Below are 19,547 nucleotides of genomic sequence, written 5' to 3'. Positions count from 1 at the left end.
GAATTCCCCCATTAATCCATGCCCAAAGTTTCCATGATAAATAAACTAGAATACGCAATTACCAAATAAGAAGGCATACCTTTAGGTTTGGGAGGCCCACCTTCATACATACGATCATGATAGATGGGTGAGGAACCACATGGCTAGCTCAGGTGGCAGAGAAATGGCACATTGAGCTAGTCGGTGGCTGCAAGGGGATTGCTGGCCGTCGTCTGAGGACCATAATGGAGAAAAAAAAAAATTTAGGGTTATCACCCACAAAATGGTGGGGTCCTATACTTACACAAACACTACCCCATTCTTGTCATTGTCAACAAGAGATTTAAGACCAGAATGGGGATGTCTAGACTCTAGATCCCAAACTATGTCATCATAATTATTGATTAGTACTATTGCTTATTTTTGGACTTTTGAGGCCATTTAGAGCCCATTTGTTGATGCATTTTGGTCCAAATATGTATTGCTCTCAGTGTTATTTTGGTTATGTTGTTACTTGAGATGTTCCTACCTAGGGAACTATGTCAAGGCACCAAAGTATTTTAAAATAATTGATCTGGATTTAATTTATATCTTATAGTAGAACAATAGGGGCTCAAAGATCAGTCACTAGGATACTTTCGAACTAAAATAGACAACTATTTAGTATTCAAAGAAGATGCCATCGCCCCCACTGACTCGAGCAAGAGCTGCTACTGCTGCGAAGATGGCAAGAAAATCGGGTACAGCTCCACTCTCTCCCCTTTCCTCTCATTTTACTTCTTCGTCTCATTCCGTATGTTCATCTATGAATATATCTTCTCCATTGTCACCTGCTATCACATGCGAGATCTCCTTTCCTCTGCCCATCATTGCCACTACCTCCCCTACCTTGCCTCCGCCCCCATCCTCGCTCGGGGCTTCGGCCATCTCCCATCCAGTATTGCCCCATTCTTACAATCTTCGCTCTCGAAATTTACCAGATCCTGACATTCAATCTGGTCTAGGTCTATCCTTCCCTAGACCTTCACAATCTACCCGAGGACGCAAATCTAACCTATCTAAATCCATTCAGAAACCCAGATCAAAAGTAGCCTCTAGCAAGCAATCGACTATGAAAGGGGTTCTTAGAGCACTGAACTCCCCGGGAAGGGTTCCACCATGAAATGCCTCTCCTATAACTGCAGAGGTCTGGCTAGTGCCTCCAAAAAACTAGCCATGAGGAGGTTAATTGAAAATGAGCCGACTGATATTATAATGCTGCAGGAAACCTTGGGCAATGTTGATTCTATTGAGAAAACCCTATCCACCATCAAACCTGGTTGGCAATTCCATGCCCTGGATGCCATAGGTAGATCTGGGGGTTTAGCCATAGGATATAATCCACAATCCATTAATGTATCTACCACTTGGGGAGGAGTGGGATTTATTGGACTGGATCTTTTCTCGGCTGAGCTTGGATTATCCATCAGATTCATCAATGTTTATGGCCCCTGCCAGCGGAGAGAAGATTTCTGGCAGTTCTTTCTTCAAACAAATATTACATCAGTGGATCAGGTAATCATCGGGGGCGATCTAAACTTCTCCATCGGTTATGGGGAATCCTGGGGATCACAAGCCCAAGTTGACCCCATGTCTGATTTCTTCAAGGATATTCTGGACCAGCACAATCTTACTGATGTCCCCATGATCAAGCCTATGCCCACGTGGAGAAACCGAAGAGTAGGGGAAGCAGCCCTGGCTAGAAGGCTTGACCAGTTCCTGGTCAAAGTTCCTCTGCTTCAAAGACTTTCTAGATACAGACAGTGGGTTGGGTCTGGGGGAATATCAGACCACTCTCCTATCTTTCTGGAGATTCTCGGACCTGATGCCAAGCCTAAGCCCCCCTTCAAATTTAACCATGTTTGGTTACAAGATGCGGGATATACAAGTTTAGTCAAGGACTTTTGGACCTCCCACCCAATAGCAAATCACAGATCAGCAGCTGAAGGTTTCTGCCACAACCTATCTCAGCTTAAACACTTAACCATAGCATGGGAAAAGGAGAAAAAAGCCAAGGATGATCAGTCGATTATAGCTATTGAAGCTGAGTTGAACAATTTATTGGATGACAGAAATCTTGGCTTTACCTCAGCAGAATAAAATAAAATAAAATAAAATATAAAAACAAAGTTGATTGAGATTGAAAAACAAAAAGACAAGATTCTAAAGGAGAGAGAAGAATCATGGAGACTGAAGAGTAGGGCTATATGGTTACAGGCAGGAGATGAAAATACAAAGTTTTACCAAAACTTTGCAAAGGGAAGGAAAATAGCAAATACTATATGGCAATTGCCTCTTCCAGATGGAGAGCAAGCTGACAATTTCCAAAAGCTATCTAGATTGGGCACCTCTCACTTTCAGAATCTGTTTAGATCCCCACAAGAAGCAAATCTGGCTGATATCATACAAGTGGTTGGTCTATTCCCTAGATATGTGGAGGAGGAAGTTGCGATTGAACTTAATTCACCAGTTACCCTGGAGGAACTTGAAGGGACCTTAAAGTGGTTTAAAAAAGACAAAAGCTCGGGTCCAGATGGGTGGACGATCGAGTTTTACCTGGATTTTTATGATATTCTAGCCCAGGACCTGCTTCAGGTTGTGGAGGAATGTCGGTCTACTGGCAGAATGTACAATTCTATTAATACTACCTTTATCGCTCTCATCCCCAAATCTGACTCCCCTGCTTCCTTCAATGATTTCCAGCCCATCTCTCTCTGCAACTGCCTCTACAAGATCATTTCCAAAATCATCGCAAATCGTATCAGGCCTATCCTATCTCAGCATATTCTCCCTGAACAATTTGCATTTCTCGAAGATCGACAGATCCATGAAGCCATTGGTACTGCACAAGAAGCCATTCATTCCATTCGATCCAGAAGACTAAAGGGAATCATCCTCAAAATCGATTTGGCTAAAGCATTTGACCGGGTGAGTTGGCTTTACATAAAAATGCTTCTTATTCACCTGGGCTTCCCCCATCAGTTTACTATATGGATCATGGCCTGCATATCATCATACACCTACAGCCTCCTCATCAATGGCTATGCCTCACCTTTCTTCCATGCTGAAAGAGGACTTAGGCAAGGCTGCCCTCTCTCCCCCCTCCTCTTCCTGATTGTCATGGAATGCCTGAGCAGGCTCATCTACCATGAAAAGCAGAATGGCAGATTATCAGGATTAAAGATAACTGATCAGTGTTTCCTGACTCATCTCTTGTTCGTGGATGATGTCCTCATCTTCTTGGATGGAAGTATTCGTGATTCGGTTGCCCTTGACAAGATCCTTGCCACTTTTTACAGGGCCTCTAGTATGATGGCAAATCACGCAAAATCTACCATTACTCAGGCTTTCACTTCCGCTCAAGAATCCACTTTTGCCCTGCTCCATTTCCCTTATAATCCACGTCCTCTTGACTAGGGCTTCAAATACTTAGGATTTTGGATCAAGCCCTTAGGTCATAAGATAGCTGACTGGACTTGGCTGATCACCAAATTAGAGAAAAGGATATCCCCCTAGAGCCATCGTTTCTTATCCAGAGCAGGCAGGCTAGTGCTTATCAAATCTGTCCTGGAAGCTACCCTGATATTTTGGATGGCACTAGCCTGGATCCCTAGAAGCATCCTAGCTCGTCTCAAACAAATCTGGTGCAAATATCTATGGAATGGAGATCAAGACAAAAGAGTCTTTGCATGGATAAGCTGGAACAAAATTGCCTTGCCCAAAAAGTGGGGAGGATGGGGCCTCAGAGATCTACCCTCTTTCGCACAAGCTCTGGCAGCCAAAATGGGTTGGTCTCTTCTTACCCAGCACAACCTCTGGACATCCATCTCCTATCACAAATACATCTGGCCCCTCCAAATTATCGATTGGATAAGATTGCCTGGTTGGAACAGGACACGGATATCCACAGTTTGGAGAGCTCTATTGTTCTCACTCCCTATTATTCGTAGTCACCTTGCTTGGAGAATAAACACAGGAACCAGTGCTCGCATTGGGCTGGACCCATGGACTGGGGGAGGGGGTAGATGTTTCCTTCTGAGAGAGCTCACTCAATTACTTAACCAACATAACATGAAAGTAATTGCTCATATTGCAGATCAAGAGAATTCCTCTGTTTTTACACAAGCTTGGAAATCGGCCACTCAACTAAACTTGCCTCCTTACTGGCACCACATCTGGAATGAATATACAAATGCATTGAGTGAATCTCATATTCGCATCAAGGACCAGACGAGCTCATGTGGAGTAAGGCTGAATCTAGATTCTATACCCCAAAGGAAGGCTACCTATGTCTGCTTCAAGACAAACAACCTGAAATCATTCTAAAATGGTGGAAGCACATATGGCAATTAAAATCTCCTCCTCGAACCAGACTTTTTTTTCTGGTGCATCCTTCGAAACAAGGTACCAACAGGGGATATGCTTATGCACAGATCCATGCATGGTCCTCATTGGTGCATACTATGCAAACAGAGCACCGAATCAACCGAGCATCTGTTCCTCACCTGTAACACTACAAAACAGATCTGGAAAGACGTTGCTGCTGAGATCAGATTCACGGGAGCATGGGAAGGAGACAGTATAACAGCAGCTTGGGAAGTCTGGAACAGCGCTCATTCAGGGACAAACCTGCCATGCCTACCCCTGATCATTTGCTGGGAAATATGGTTGGCTAGAAATAAACTGACTTTCGAAAATGGCACGATCAGATGGCAGACCATAATTGCAAAAATCATTGCTTCCTATCATGAACTCCCTAAATATTCCCCACCTCGCCCACGCAGACCCTTTGCTCCTGATCCTATAGACTACTCCTCCCTGTGGGCCTTCTTCGATGGAGCAGCCCAACAACACGGATGTGCGGGGGGGGGTTCATTCTCTACCTTTCAGATCAGCATTACTACAAAGTCAAGATGGGATTGGGCGAAGGAACGAACAATTTCGCAGAACTAATAACTCTTCGACATCTAATACACTTTGCCTTAAATCATGATTGCAGAGATATACAGATCTTTGGTGACTCAAATATCATTATCAATTGGATCAACAAGAACACTAGATGTCATGCACACACACTTTTAAATATTCTGGATGAAGTGATGCATTTAAAATCTCTATTTAATACCATCCTTGTTCGTCATATTTACAGGGAACATAACTATTGTGCCGACGGCCTTTCCAAGGATGCCACACACCTGCCAAGAGTACAGTGGATAATCCACGAATAGAGGGGTACTAAACAGTACCAGTATTATCACAGGCCTTATATAGATCAGACCTACCATCAGGTGGATGGTTCCTAAATTTTTTGCAGAACTACCAGCCATATATGATGATGTAGATAACTAGTTTATATTTATGCTCAACACCCTACGAGGTGTAAACATGTTTATATGAACACTATACAGCATAATCCTGCGTGATGATTTTTTGGTTTTTGACATGGCCATTCACAGGAATGGGTTTGTAGATATTATGGACATACTGATACAATTGCATACGCTGATAAGCATATACTATATGTAATTTTTCATCATATAATGAAAGACTACGATTTTTCTAGTGGAAAAAAAGTATTCAAAGAAGATGGATGAAGATAGAGAAATATAAACAAGAAAGACTTAAAACATTGAACTAATGTCCTAATCTCTCTATGAAGCATACGTACAAAAAAAAACTAGTAATACGACAATTTAGTTTACTGTAATCCTAAAAATTGCATTGCATACAATTCCACAAGAAAGGTGTGTTGCACACAAATTGGATCTCATATAAATCTTTTCGCTTGTGAAGTTGTTGTAAATATTATAGAGGGAAAAAGTGATACTCAATTTTCAACTTTTAAACATCAATCCGTATAACTCAGACTAACATATAAAAGAAAATGGCTTTGATTTATCAGAAAAATGCTTTACACATAGCAAATGAACAGACTACAATTTGTTGGAAATATAATCTATTTGGATTGATTACAACTAACTATTTTCCACCCACTTAATACAAAAAATTTCCTTCTCTCTCTAAAAAGCCCTTTCCTCGAGCTTTCTATTTTTACACAAAAATATTACAACAGACATTAGTTGAGAAGGAAACTTTTAGGAACCAAATTGCAAAAAAAAAAAAAAATATAGTTCAATAGCTCCAACTATTTGTCTGCCACATGGCCTTGGTTAGGCATGTTTTGTTGATAACAATCTAGAAGATTCATGGCACAAATTTGGTTAACTGATTCCAGTTCTCTCCAACTGGATAATTAGAAATTGTCATCTTTCTATAGGGGATATCCAACTTCGTATATTTATAATAAGTGAGAACAGTTAAGAAAATATTTTTTACCTACCAAAGCAGATAAAAAACATTGATTAACTTATCAACTATTGTTTTCCCTTTTAAGATTCTAGACAAAATTGAAAACTTTCCAACCCTATTTCTTTCCCTCGGTAGTAATTCTCTAAATCATCCAATGATATCATATTTTCATTCTGCTCCCAGCAGGATGGAAAACCAATTTCTATCATATTATTGAATTTATTCATAAACATTTCAACATTTTTTTTCACCATTTTCTATTTGTCCTGAGCCTGTTGGACTAGAGCCCTCTTGGTTAAAACCTTAATGCTTTCCATTGAATTCTTAATGCATGTAATTGGTCCCAAGTCATTACATTAAGATATTTGACAACTTTGTTGGCTATCTGTGGCATGTTGCCCAAATCATTTTGAATTTGTTGAATAGCCTCTTATGTATTATATACCAAATTTTACTCATCAACTATGAATCTGAAATAATTCCACATCCTAGTGATTTCAATGAAAATTTATGCTCGCAAAATACACCTTTCTTCAGTTAAGGAACTAGTGCCTCTTAAATGATTCTTCATCTACTCTTTCTCCTGTTGAAATTTTGTTTTTAAATCTTGGTCAGCTTGAATCACTGCATTTCTTTCTGATATTTTTCTTTAAAAATATGAATTTCCACATTCTTGACTGTAATTACTCTTTTTAGATTCTCAAGCTCCACCTCTCTCAAGCTTAATTCAGACATAATCTCAGCTAATTTTTCAAATGAATCTACAAGGGTTGTTTGTGCTAATGAAGACCCTGAACAGATGTTCCATTCTTTCCCTTGTCAAGACTTCAATTTGCTTTTCATAATTTTCTGTCTTTCTGTTCATTTCACTCATTAGTGCAAGCAACTTCTCCTTTTCCTATTGCACAACCTGTAGCTCCAGTGTCTGTACATGCTCCAAATTGGGGATTTTTAATCTTTTTCTCAATGCTTGAATATCCAGGTCCTTTGACTTGATCAAGTCCTGTACTGAGGCTGCATACTTTGGATCTCCTCCCAACTTAATAAACCACTGCTCTAACTCATCTATTTTCGTTTGTTTAGTTCTTGTGGCAATTTTCTCTTGTTTGAGTTGATTGTTCACCTTTGAGACCATATTTTCCACCTTAGAGATATTTAATGCAGTGAGTGTGAGAATCATGAAGATCATTTCACCTATCTACCTGTGCAAATCCATTTGATCTACTAAATATATCTTTTTCCGATCAACTGTGAATTTGACAACTTTATAATCATTTGTTGTTTGAATAACCTGAGTTTTCGGTTTTAGGATAGCCATGTTCAATTGCCCTTTTTCATAGTCTAATGTTGATAATAGCCTTGTTTGAGATGAACTTGATCCTTGTAACCAAATCGGTGAATATGAATCATGCTTCATCTTCACGTTTTTATTCTTAAATTCAAAGAACTGATAAAATATATTTTCTTTCCTCCCTGAAGCTGAAGGTAACATTCTTGCTTGGTTTTCCTGACTTGTTGATGTTGATGGCAAAAATTCCAACTAATGGTAGGCTCGCTTGATGTGGCCTCCTCTGCACTCTAAGCTAACATTTCTACTTCTACTTCCCTGTTTTTTGTCTTTTTCTTGATTGTTGATCGTCCTCTGCTTCGGAAGTTGTTTGAAAACTTTGTGCACGAGTTATTTTCAAGTTTTTCTCATGTGGTCGAGGGGTTTCTAAAATAGGGGATTGATAAGGTTGATTTGCCTCTAAAGTTTGCTCTGTAATTCGATGTTGCTCAATTTCCCAAGTATCTCTATTGGCCGACTTTTTAATGTGGGCTTTTGTTACATGTATATAAGGAGTAGATGCTTGCTTGGTCCTTTTGTTTGATATGATCATATAAGGATCATATGGCCAGACTTCTCCTAGGGGAAAATTCATCACTTTCATTATTTCTTCTACTTCTTGAAAAGCAGCCTTGGTGTTAGCAATAAATGGACCTACTTCTTTCTTTAGCTAGAAAGTGGCCTGATGTTTCTTGAAAACAAAATGCAGCTGATATAAACTCCAGCTTTGTCTAATATATTCTAGACCAAAAATTCATATAGGAAGAAAAATTGAAAGATGATATGGAGGTAGTTCACAACCATATATTATAATTTCTGTATACTCCTTGAACAAGAACCAATCCCCAACTCTACTATACGAACGTGGTTGTAGAATTTTCTTTCTCTTTAAAAATCCTTGGAGGAAAATCTTCATATCATACTGAATAAACAATTAACATAAATTTGTGGATAAATTCAGAAAAAACTGTGTTTTGTGATTGTCCTATAACAGTGGAAATCTAATGGATAAAAGAATTTTGATCTCCATTTTGTCTTTTTCTTGATTTTTGATCTTCCTCTGCTTCGGAAGTTGTTTGAAAACTTTGTGCACGAGTTATTTTCAAGTTTTTCTCATGTGGTCAAGGGGTTTCTAAAATAGGGGATTGATAAGATTGATTTGCCTCTAAAGTTTGCTATGTAATTCGATGTTGCTCAATTTCCCAAGTATCTCTATTGGCCAACTTTTTAATGTGGGCTTTTGTTACATGTATATAAGGAGTAGACACTTGCTTGGTCCTTTTGTTTGATATGATAATATAAGGATCATATGGCCAGTCTTCTCCTAGGGGAAAATTCACAATTTTCATCATTTCTTCCACTTCTTGAAAAGCAGCCTTGGTGTTAGCAATAAATGGACCTACTTCTTTGTTTGGCTAGAAAGTGGGCTGATGTTTCTTGAAAGCAAAATGCAGCTGATATAAACTCAATTTTTGTCTAATATATTCTAAACCAAAAATTCATATAGGAAGAAAAATTGAAAGATGATATGGAGGTAGTTCACAACCATGTATTCTAAATTCTGTATACTCCTTGAACAAGAACCAATCCCCAACTCTTCTATACGAACGTGGTTGTAGAATTTTCTTTCTCTGGAAAAATCCTTGGAGGAAAATCTTCATATAATACTGAATAAACAACTAACATAAATTTGTGGATAAATTCAGAAAAACCTGTGTTTTTGACTGTCCTATAACAGTGGAAATCTAATGGATGAAAGATTTTTGATCTCCATTTTCATCTTGAACTTGTAGGTATAAATTCAAGAATTTTACAAATTGGAAATAAAGAAACAATAGGCTAAGTAAGATTGGTATTTGAAATATCTAGTTAGTTTGTACCAAGGCAATTGGAAATTTATGGCTTCAGATAAGTACCGACTGAAACGAAACCTGACAAAACAACTTTTTAACCAGGTAGAGGGAAGACAAACCTAAGACTATCTCATCAATAGTTTGGGCATCATCATACCCAAACAAACATCAAAGTTTCAAACCATGGACACAATGTGTTTTGATAACTCAGGGAAAATACCAGTAGGGTACGATGGCGGAATTTCAGGTGTCGGGGCATCTAAGGGTAAAAATGACTATAATAAAGTTCTTCTTTCCTCTGTTGCTAATTTGTGGTAATTCAGGCTTAGATTCTTTTCATCCAGAGTTTGGTTTTCAATGGGCATGACTATTTTAAGCATTTCTTGAATAGACTGAGAGTTTATGGAAAACAGAATAACTCCATTCCTAGAAATGATAGCTGTTTTGCTCATAATGTAGTGCTAAGTGCACCAGGTTACAAATTGAAGGAAACAAAAGCTTTGAGGAATGGTAAATTGGGCCAAATATGAATCTCAGACCAATGAAATATCTTGAATTTTTTTTGAAATGTCAAAAAGCTTTCTCTATTTATTCATTAAGGTCAAATTGACATCAGATATCAAAGATGTCTGCCTCTCTATCAATTATTTCTTTGAAATTGACAGATCAAGAAGTCTCGGCAATTTCAAGGTTTGACTGTTTAATCCTCATACTGAAATAAACCAGGATAAAGACTGAGAATTACCCAAAAAAGTAGTTGAAAAGGATTGATGGTGACTTGTAACGGTCATGAACTTCAATGCTTGTTTTGCTGGTGGTCATTCAACTTGCTCTCATTTTTAAAAAATTGGCAAATGAAACAATAGTTTCTCCTTTTCCTTTTGAAAACCAATCAATTAATTTTTTAATGCATGGTGTCTTTTAGACAAGTGAAAATTTGTTTTCTGCTTTGTATTACCACACAATGCTGACATCATGCTTACGTGGATCCCACATAAATTGACACTTAGCTGCCATGTACCCTAGAAGCCTAACCTATATGACCTGTCAACCATGCCATGTTGATTGTTGGGTCCGCTCTTTTATTCTTATTGTCACATCATGCCACCAGAATAGTTTCAGGGGGGCAGGGTTGTTTTGATAGTTTATGGGGCCCTCAAAATGGCTATCCTTGCGCCACGTAACTCTGCTTTGTATCACCACACAATGCTGACATCGTGCCTATGTGGATCCCACGTAGATTGACACTTAGCTGCCACGTACCCCAGAATCCTAACCTATATGACCTGTCAACCATCACACGTTGATTGTTAGGTCCACTCTTTTATTCTTATTGTCACATCATGCCACCAGAATAGTTTCAGGGGAGCAGGGTTGTTTTGATAGATTATGGGGCCCCGAAATGGCTATCCTTGCGCCACGCAACCCCAGCAATATACAACTTGGGTTTTATTTTGTAACCCCCATCCCCCTCCACTGAGGAATGAAATTATTTACAGTCACTGATCTGCATCCACTTATGATGCACCACACAAAGTTGGCAATGTTTTATTTTGTTGTGGCTGCCACGTACCCTAGAATCCTAACCTATATGACCTGTCAACCGTCACATGCTGATTGTTAGGTCCACTCTTTTATTCTTATTGTCACATCATGCCACCAGAATAGTTTCAGGGGAGCAGGGTTGTTTTGATAGATTATGGGGCCCCGAAATGGCTATCCTTGCGCCACGCAACCCCGGCAATATACCACTTGGGTTTAATTTTGGACCCCCCATCCCCCTCCCCTAAGGAATGATATTATTTACAGTCATTGATCTGCATCCACTTACGATGCACCACACAAAGTTGGCAATCTTTTATTTTGTTGTGGAAAGCACCAAAGCACACCAAACTTTAAAATTTCACAACTTTACCTTAAAGAAATAGAACTCTCGGGTATAATAAAACTCAAAAATAAAATTGGTGCACACTAAGAAACTCAAAAATGGTTCTATGCTACAAAAAGTTATGCGGACTCTTGCTCTATTTATGACAAACTTTGCATCTTTGTTTAGAAATGGTTTGAATTCATATGGATGAATAAGAATATATATGTTTCTTTTCAAAATTTGAATATTTTATGTATTTTTTGGTTGAGTAGTTTTTGGGTCTAGTCTTTTCCCAATTCGAGTTCAGTTCACATATTTGGGGTTGATGAATTCAATGACTAGTTTGGTTCTCATAACATTGACTACAATAATACACTCATTAAGAGCTCAACAATTCACTTGCAGGAATTGAATCTAGGTGGGGAGGATAACACTCACAACCACTCAAGTTAGACACATCTGACCCAAGATTTCCTAACAAACCCCTAGGCACTTCCCCTCATTTCAAGGATGGTACCCAAGGTAAACCAAATTCGTCAAGGCTCAACCCCAGACCAACATGTCACTAGCGAGAATAGAACCGCATGGGGAGGATGACAATCATTCCTCCCAGCTAGCCAAGCTAGGTCCAATTAACAAAGATTCTTGTAGCTACTAATAACATCTTTAAATTTAAAATCATATATGAACATTTTTCTAAAAATATTTTTACAGTTTAGATATTAGAAAAAGAAGAAAAAAAATGGACCACAATTTTGGATTCAAAGATTAATCAATTACTTCATAAGCTAACAAGATTAATTTGAAAAAAGAGTGTTGAAAACTATCAAGAAACCACTAATCAATGTAAGATAAGGGTGTAGAAAAATTATTAGGAAACTAGTAATGTTGATATTGGATTACCTGATACATGCAATATGATAGTAAGCATATAATTGCAGCAATACATCCTACCAAAACCCCTATTCGTTTAGCCGAAGATGAGTCAATAGCTTGAGGGATCTCTACAATAATAAAAGGTATGAGTGACACCACCATAATTTGCGCTGCCTTAGTAGTTGCACTATCATAAGTAATACCTGAACCTGCAGAAATAAAACCAACCTTAAACACCAATGACTGATGACTTTCTTTTATTTTTCTATTTTAACTATTTTTGTATTGAAAACCATTATATGACATCGCTTGAATGAGAAATATTAAGATTTGAAATTACCTTTCACAAATTTTGTAAGCAATGATATACTCCATCATAACTTAAATTCTAATAGAATTAAGATTTTTTTTTTGAACAATACCTCTTATACTACAAAAAACTATTTACAAAAAGCAATACCAAAAGTGGAAGGATATATACAATGAACATCATAAACTCTTCCTCAAAGATACTGGCACTGAAATGAAATCAAAATACTCTGATGGATTCAAAGAGTGAACATTCTTGATCAACAAAGCACCCCATAGCTAAAGAGCTAATGGCAAAACTCATCCCTCCAAATAGAAAAAAATGCAGACAAAGAGCTAATTTCACGATCAAAAACAAGCTAACATTGATTTTACAAGGGAGAAATATAGTGAAGACTTGCAAGTAGTCCCATATCCCAAAGAATGTAGTACGATCCAAGAAGCAATTATCTCCAAACAAGGAAAAATGCCAATGATTCTGGCCATAAAACAACATTAAACACTAATTATGAAGACAACTCCAACAATAATTGCCAAACTGAAACTTCGAGAAAATATGCTTCACAAACTTCGAGCAATGAAAAACAGGACAAAAGCCATCAAAGGGTCCAACCTTGGCTAGCATGGCCTTGGATGGAAGCCTAATAACCAAGAAAACACTTTCATCTTATAACAAAGCCAAACCAGCCAAACACTATCAAGTCTTTGCACCCATCTATCTTGTAGATCTTTGGACACCATACCTGCATTAAGCACTAAAGATAATGAGTGCCTTGAATAAAGCATCAAATACAGTTTTAGGAGGCATACTAAAATAGCAACCAGCCAAAGATCTGACCTCAATCCCTCCAAAACAACCTAGGCATCCAATATTCATTTTAAACAACTTAAGAGTCAAGACTATAGAATAAGGCCTTTAGACTCAATATTCAAAAGTTGATCAAGGGGAAGACCATATCCTTAAGTAAGAGAACACCACTCCTTCCAAGAGGGAAGACAAAATCCACATATCATCCCTGAAGAAAATGCCCTAATTAGCCCATGGGCTTTTGATAACAAGGCAACTTCACAACTCAAGAACATTGAACCCTCCAACTCCAAATAGAATGAAAAGCTAAATCCCATCTTGTTATTGACCTCCCAATGCCAATAGCTTGCAAAGATGACTATATGCTACTTCTTGAGATAGGGCAGCATTGGGAGGTACTGTCACATGCCCTTGGTGCTACGCTTGTGAGAGAATCACCCACAAAGGGTGAGTGTGTGGGCTTTGCACACAAGTTAGGGGTTTTGGACCCAAAGTGAGTGGGCTTTGAACCTAAGTTGCTGGAAACAGCTACCTCCAACCCCAAAACACTGTTTTTCTGTTTCAGATCTGGATCTGCAAACGAAATGCCGGAAAAAACGTTTTTTTGCCATTTTTTTCTAGAAACGGTAAGTTTTTTTTCACAGTCGTTTTCAAGGCGTTTTTGTCGAAAAAACTTGCCATTTTAAAAAAATGAAAACATTTTAGGAAATTTTGAAACATATTTAAAAAATTTAAAACATTTTTCGAAAATCGTGAAATTTTTTTTGAAAATCGTGAAATGTTTTTGATCAAAAGAAGTGTTTTCTGCAGAATGGCCACATTTGCTCGCCGGGAATGGTTGAATTGATTTGTTTCAACTTAAAACTACGCTCATTTACCCTTTATGTTAACCTAAAACTTAAAAGTGGAGTGAAGCATTATCGTTTATCAAACTATTTGCATTTGGAAGCTGCCGAGACTTGTCGCTGCCGTGAGGAAGAGTTGCATTTCACAGTTGAGAGTTGAGACTTGTGGCCGCGGAGAGTTGTTGCCTGTTGTTGCCATTATCGTGAAGCATTATCATGGAAGCCGCCGAGACAGTTGATCGTCGTCATGGTTTGGGTTTGAGACTTTTAAAATTTACAGGTGTTCAACTGTTTTCATCGCCAGACGTCGAGAGGTCAGTGAACTTCACTATTTTAAGTTTACTGTTTTAAAATGTGTTAATACTAAATAGCTTCTACCTGCTTGCCTTTCCATCACTAGTCATAAGGCCACCTCATCATATGGACAGTACCCATAAGAATAGTTGTATGCACTTAAGAATGCAATTAAACTGTAGAAAAGATCACTTAAAGTCCACAAGAAGGAAAAGAACATAATAAAACCATTTAGCTATCAACCTTGGTACTTAACAACAGATGCATTTCGACAATTTCATTAAAAATAGATAGCTAATCATAGGATTAAATATTTTAAAATTTGAATTGTACCACAGTACCATTCTGTAATGAAGAATAATAAAGGCAAGAGGAACTTGAGCAATCAATTACAATAGCAGTTTGAATTTTTACCAACATCTTCTCATTTCTTCACACTTTATAGGGTTTTATGCATCTGTTGAAACTTGAAATTCTATATAGTGAAACAGAAATACATACACAACAAAGAAGGCTAAAATTTAATGCTAAATATTTGTTAATGTTAAACTATGTTAAAAAACTAATGATCAAATCCATAACGGAGAAAGTTGTTGTAGTTGTAAGCTAATCCCAGAAAGTAACTTGTTCATGTTTGTAGCTGGAATACAGAGAACCCAACACTTGATCAATGTTTAAAATCTTTATAAACTTTAGAAAATTACCCAAACCACTTAACTAACCTTTGACACCAACTAGCAAACTTGGTTGTTCACTGAGTTTGGATTATATTTATGAGAATTGACACCCATCTTCTTCATTATAGGGTTTGTGATGTCCATGTTCACTAGGTTTCCGGTTTGCTGTTCAGTTTTACTAGGGTTTTCTTGGGATCTAAAGACTGGGATACAAATTTTAAGTTTGTAAATTGTAACTTGTTTTGAACTTTTGAAATACATATATGATATTTGTCAATTTTCTTTTTTAGTTTCATTTACATCAACATCATCATCATTCATGGCAACTTCACGTTCAGCCATTCATGACGCAGAGGAAGTGGCACATGAAATTGAATCAACCCCTAAAGTTGATCCAAAGTCACCACTTTGAAAATATGTAACTATTGTTGGGAAGATCCAAGGAGGTGGATCATTGGCATGGGGTTGCAATGAGTGTAAAAATGAGTATAAGGGATCATACACACGGGTTAAAGCACATTTTCTTGGGTTAAGAGGCAATGGGGTTCGAATATGTAGTGGCCCACCTAAAGAGAATGGGACAGATGGAAATGGTTTAAGTAAGGCAAAACTTGCAAACTATCAGAGAAAAGAAGGCGAGGCAAATGTTAAAGCAAATGAGACAAATCCTGCCTCCCATTTAAAACACCCAGCAAGGTTGGGATCATCTTCATCAAAGCCTCCACTTCATTCTCATGGAATTGTTTGTTCAAAGCAGTCAAATTTGGGACCGCTTGAAAAGATTTTTAATAATGATGCTCGAGAGATAGCAGATGCAGTTATAGCCCAATGCATTTATGCAAATGGTCTTCCCTTTAACCTTGTGCGATCTCCTTAGTGGGCAAAGATGGTTAAAACAGTGAATGAAGCCCCAAGAGGGTACAAGAGCCTTGGATATGAGAAGGTACGCACCACATTGTTGAGTGTTGAAAAGTTAGAATTGGAGGCTAAATTAGGCCCCATTCGTGATTCATGGCTCATTTTAGGGGTGTCCATCATTTTTTATGGATGGAAATATCAAAGAAATATGCCTTTGATCAATGTGATTTCTCAGAGCCCACAGGGGCAATGTTTTTTAAGGCAGTGGATTGTGACGGGCAGATGAAAGATTCTCAATTCATTGCTAACATCTTGATTGAAGCAATTGAATTGGTGGGGCCTAAAAATGTTGTCCAGGTAATGGCAATGCAATGGTGTATAGAGCAGCAAGCCTAATTATTGAAGGCAAATAATCTTTTGGACCCCTTGTGATGTACATTCATTAAACCTCATGTTGAGCAAGATGGGGAAGCAAATTGAGTGGATTCGAGTTATTTTTGAAGAGGCAAAAGAAATTCAAGCCTTTATCACAAACCACCACATGTCCCAAGGCATCTACAGAGAATTTGCTAAGTTGGAGCTCCTTAAGGTACATACACTTCAAAGTTTATTAAATATTTCATAAATTCTAATTTCTGACTGTAAATTCAAATATCTAAATTGGATTCTCAAATGTCATGATTCGTGAATCATAATAGTTATTCAATCAAATTATGATTTTTAATTTGTTGAAATTTGAAACATTAGCAATTTGGCACCTGTAGGTTGTCGAGACTCGATTTGCTTCTCACATCATAGTCTTAACAAGGCTTATGCGGGTGAAAGATGCATTACGATCAATGGAATCAACGGAATCAATCCCAATCTGATAGAGCACAAGCAATGAAACGGTTGGTTGCTGATGATAAATGTTGGGATAGGGTGGACTACCTCTTGGCATTTACTTAGCCAATTGTGTATTTGCTCTGTATGTTTGACACAGATATGCCTAACTTGGGACAGGTGTATGAGAGCATTGATTCCATGATAGAGAAGATAAGGTTGGGTATAAATGCCAAGGAGAATGACCCGGATGATTCTTTTACAGAGAAGTAAAAGATATATTGACCAAAAGGTGGAACAAGATGACCACCCCATTGCACCTTTTAGGCTATGCAGTGAATCCAAAATATTATGTTGCAGAGTTGCTACGTGATCCAGAAAGAACCGCACCAAACAAAGACCTAGAAGTCACAGAAGGATTTAAAAATGCTTTTAGAAAGCTTTTTGTAGATCTTGAAATTGGGCTTCAAATTCGTGCACAGTTTTCTCATTTTGTGAGATCAGAGAGTTGGGGTTGTGATATTGAGTGTATGCGGGACAAGACCAGATTAAATCCAATTCAATGGTGGAACTTCTATGGTGGGGCACCTCCACATATCCAAAAATTAGCCATCAAGATCTTGTCACAGATCACTAGTTCCTCTTCAGCAGAAAGGAACTGGAGTACATACGGCTTCATCCATTCAGTGAGGCGAAATAGATTGGGATCTAAGAAAGCTGAAGAACTAGTGTATGTTCATTCAAAACTTCTCCTTTTGTCACACAAGAGAGATGAATACAAATTTGGGCCCATCAAATTATGGGACGTTGAACCAGAATTACCTAACTTGGATATGACATTGAATGCCATGTCTCATATGAATTTGTTTGATGCGGAGTCACCAATAGGTGGATCTTCACGTGGACATGGTAATAATGTTCCCAGTCCCACTTTTAGAGAGGATGTGGAACCTTATAGTGGCATGAATGAAGACATATTTGATGTTATGTAAATGTAATTTATGATGGTGTTTTAACTTTTAAACTTTTGAACAACCATATGAATTATGAATAATGATAGTAGATTGCCAATCATAGTTCATTTTGTACTTTGTACTATGTAGTAATTAGCATGCATTATTGATTTTGGTAATGATGGTGTCTGTGTAACTTGTCATGTTGATAACTTGATGTTTGAAATTTGAAACAAAAACTTGATGATATGTTGAGACTTGAATCATGAATGTTATAATAATCGTTAATGATGATGACAATGTTTATGCTGAATTGATGATGATGAATCATGATAGATCATAGATGATAATTGATTATGTATTTTTAGTCTTTATATCTAATCTAGATTCTAAAATATGAATGGTAATATGAAATTTTTATTTTTATATATATATATATATATATATATATATATATATATATTATGTGTCGTTTCCTGTCGTATCGTATCCAGATATTTTGAAAATTTGTCGTATCTGTTTCAAACCCGTATCCATATCCGTTCCCTTATCCGTTTCAATGCAACTTAAGCTTTGAACCCAAGGAAATTCAAATTTAATGTTGAGGTTGCGTTGGAGGGTTCTTGAAGGACATAGGGCTTCCTAAGAGACCTAAGGGCCAGTCTAAATAAAGTAGCCAATGGAGAGGCTAGAAAACAAGAAGCATAAGGATTAACCTTTTTACGAGAGGCTAAAAGTGATCTTGTCACGGGCAGCAAAATGGGTCGTAGAGAGAGAGGAAGTCTGGAGCATGGTTGGTTGAGTTTAAAGTGTGTGGACATACCAAGTATTTGAGGCGGTCGCTAGGATAGAAGAGAAGTTTGTTTAGACCTGTGTGTGACCTAGTCAAAGGAAAGATAGCGACAGACCCTAACGAAAGCTTGGAACAGGAGGTCGTTGGTGCATCTGAGTGGTTTGAGGGCCTAATTTAGCATTCGTTGGCCTATAAGGAAAGTTTTAGGCTAAAGGGTATCTAGGCAAGGCTAAAACAAACCGAAAGAAGGCTAGTGACATGCCTGATTAGTGTTGGCAGCAGGACTAAAATAGGTCTTAGGGTATAGATTGATGTGTCAAGGGGGCTTAGGCCTAGGAGGGCTAAGGGGGCTTAGGCCTAGGAGGGCTAAGGGAGGCTTGTTAGGGCAGGTTGTATCCCAAAACAAGCTAACCAAGGGATAGCAAAAGGGCAAAAGCTAAAAGAAGAAGGCTAAGTGTGCTAAGGACTGGCAAAAGGCTAAAGGAGAAAGCCAAGGAACTAAGGGAGCACACCAAGGTTACAAGGACATTGGTTGAGGGCTACAACAAGGTCAAAACAACCTGCCAAGTAAGCATATTAGTGTTTGTTACAACTGTGTAATTTGGGTCTTGTGGATATCTTATTTGGGCAAGAAAGGCTTAGAGGACAAAGCCTCAGCCCTAGGTATTTGGTCAAAATGATTTGACTTTGTATTTGGCATTGTAGTAGGATATGAAGGGCCATTATCCTTGGTATGGGAGCCCTGTGAGATTTCTTATTAATGGAATTGTAAGAAACAAGTTTTGGGCATAAATGTTGTGTATAATACAGTGATTTGATTGTTGGTGTAATTTTTGTTGTGCAAAAGTTTGAAGTTAGGAACTTTCAGTGTGCTTATGTTTTCTAGCTAGATCATAGACCAAACCTAGGGTGCACGGAATTCTAACACTCCTAAA

At 38.0% G+C, this 19,547-nt stretch overlaps 1 protein-coding gene across 6 annotated transcripts in view; it reads right to left on the bottom strand.

Moving 5' to 3' along the window:
- Positions 1-19,547, bottom strand: part of LOC149161807 (sodium/calcium exchanger NCL2-like) — a 227,013-nt gene that overhangs the window by 73,144 nt on the left and 134,322 nt on the right. For all 6 annotated transcript variants that reach the window (XM_089437051.1, XM_089437048.1, XM_089437053.1 and 3 more), the window contains exon 3: positions 12,281-12,462. In XM_089437051.1, the coding sequence (XP_089293177.1) occupies positions 12,281-12,462 (182 nt within the window). The remainder of the gene's footprint in view (positions 1-12,280; positions 12,463-19,547) is intronic.

Source organism: Pinus tabuliformis, chromosome 5_2, assembly GCF_031772625.1.
Source record: "Pinus tabuliformis cultivar Carrire ecotype Pingquan chromosome 5_2, CPIR1, whole genome shotgun sequence".
Taxonomy (NCBI): domain Eukaryota; kingdom Viridiplantae; phylum Streptophyta; class Pinopsida; order Pinales; family Pinaceae; genus Pinus; species Pinus tabuliformis.
This window is presented reverse-complemented; position numbering and strand designations above follow the sequence as displayed.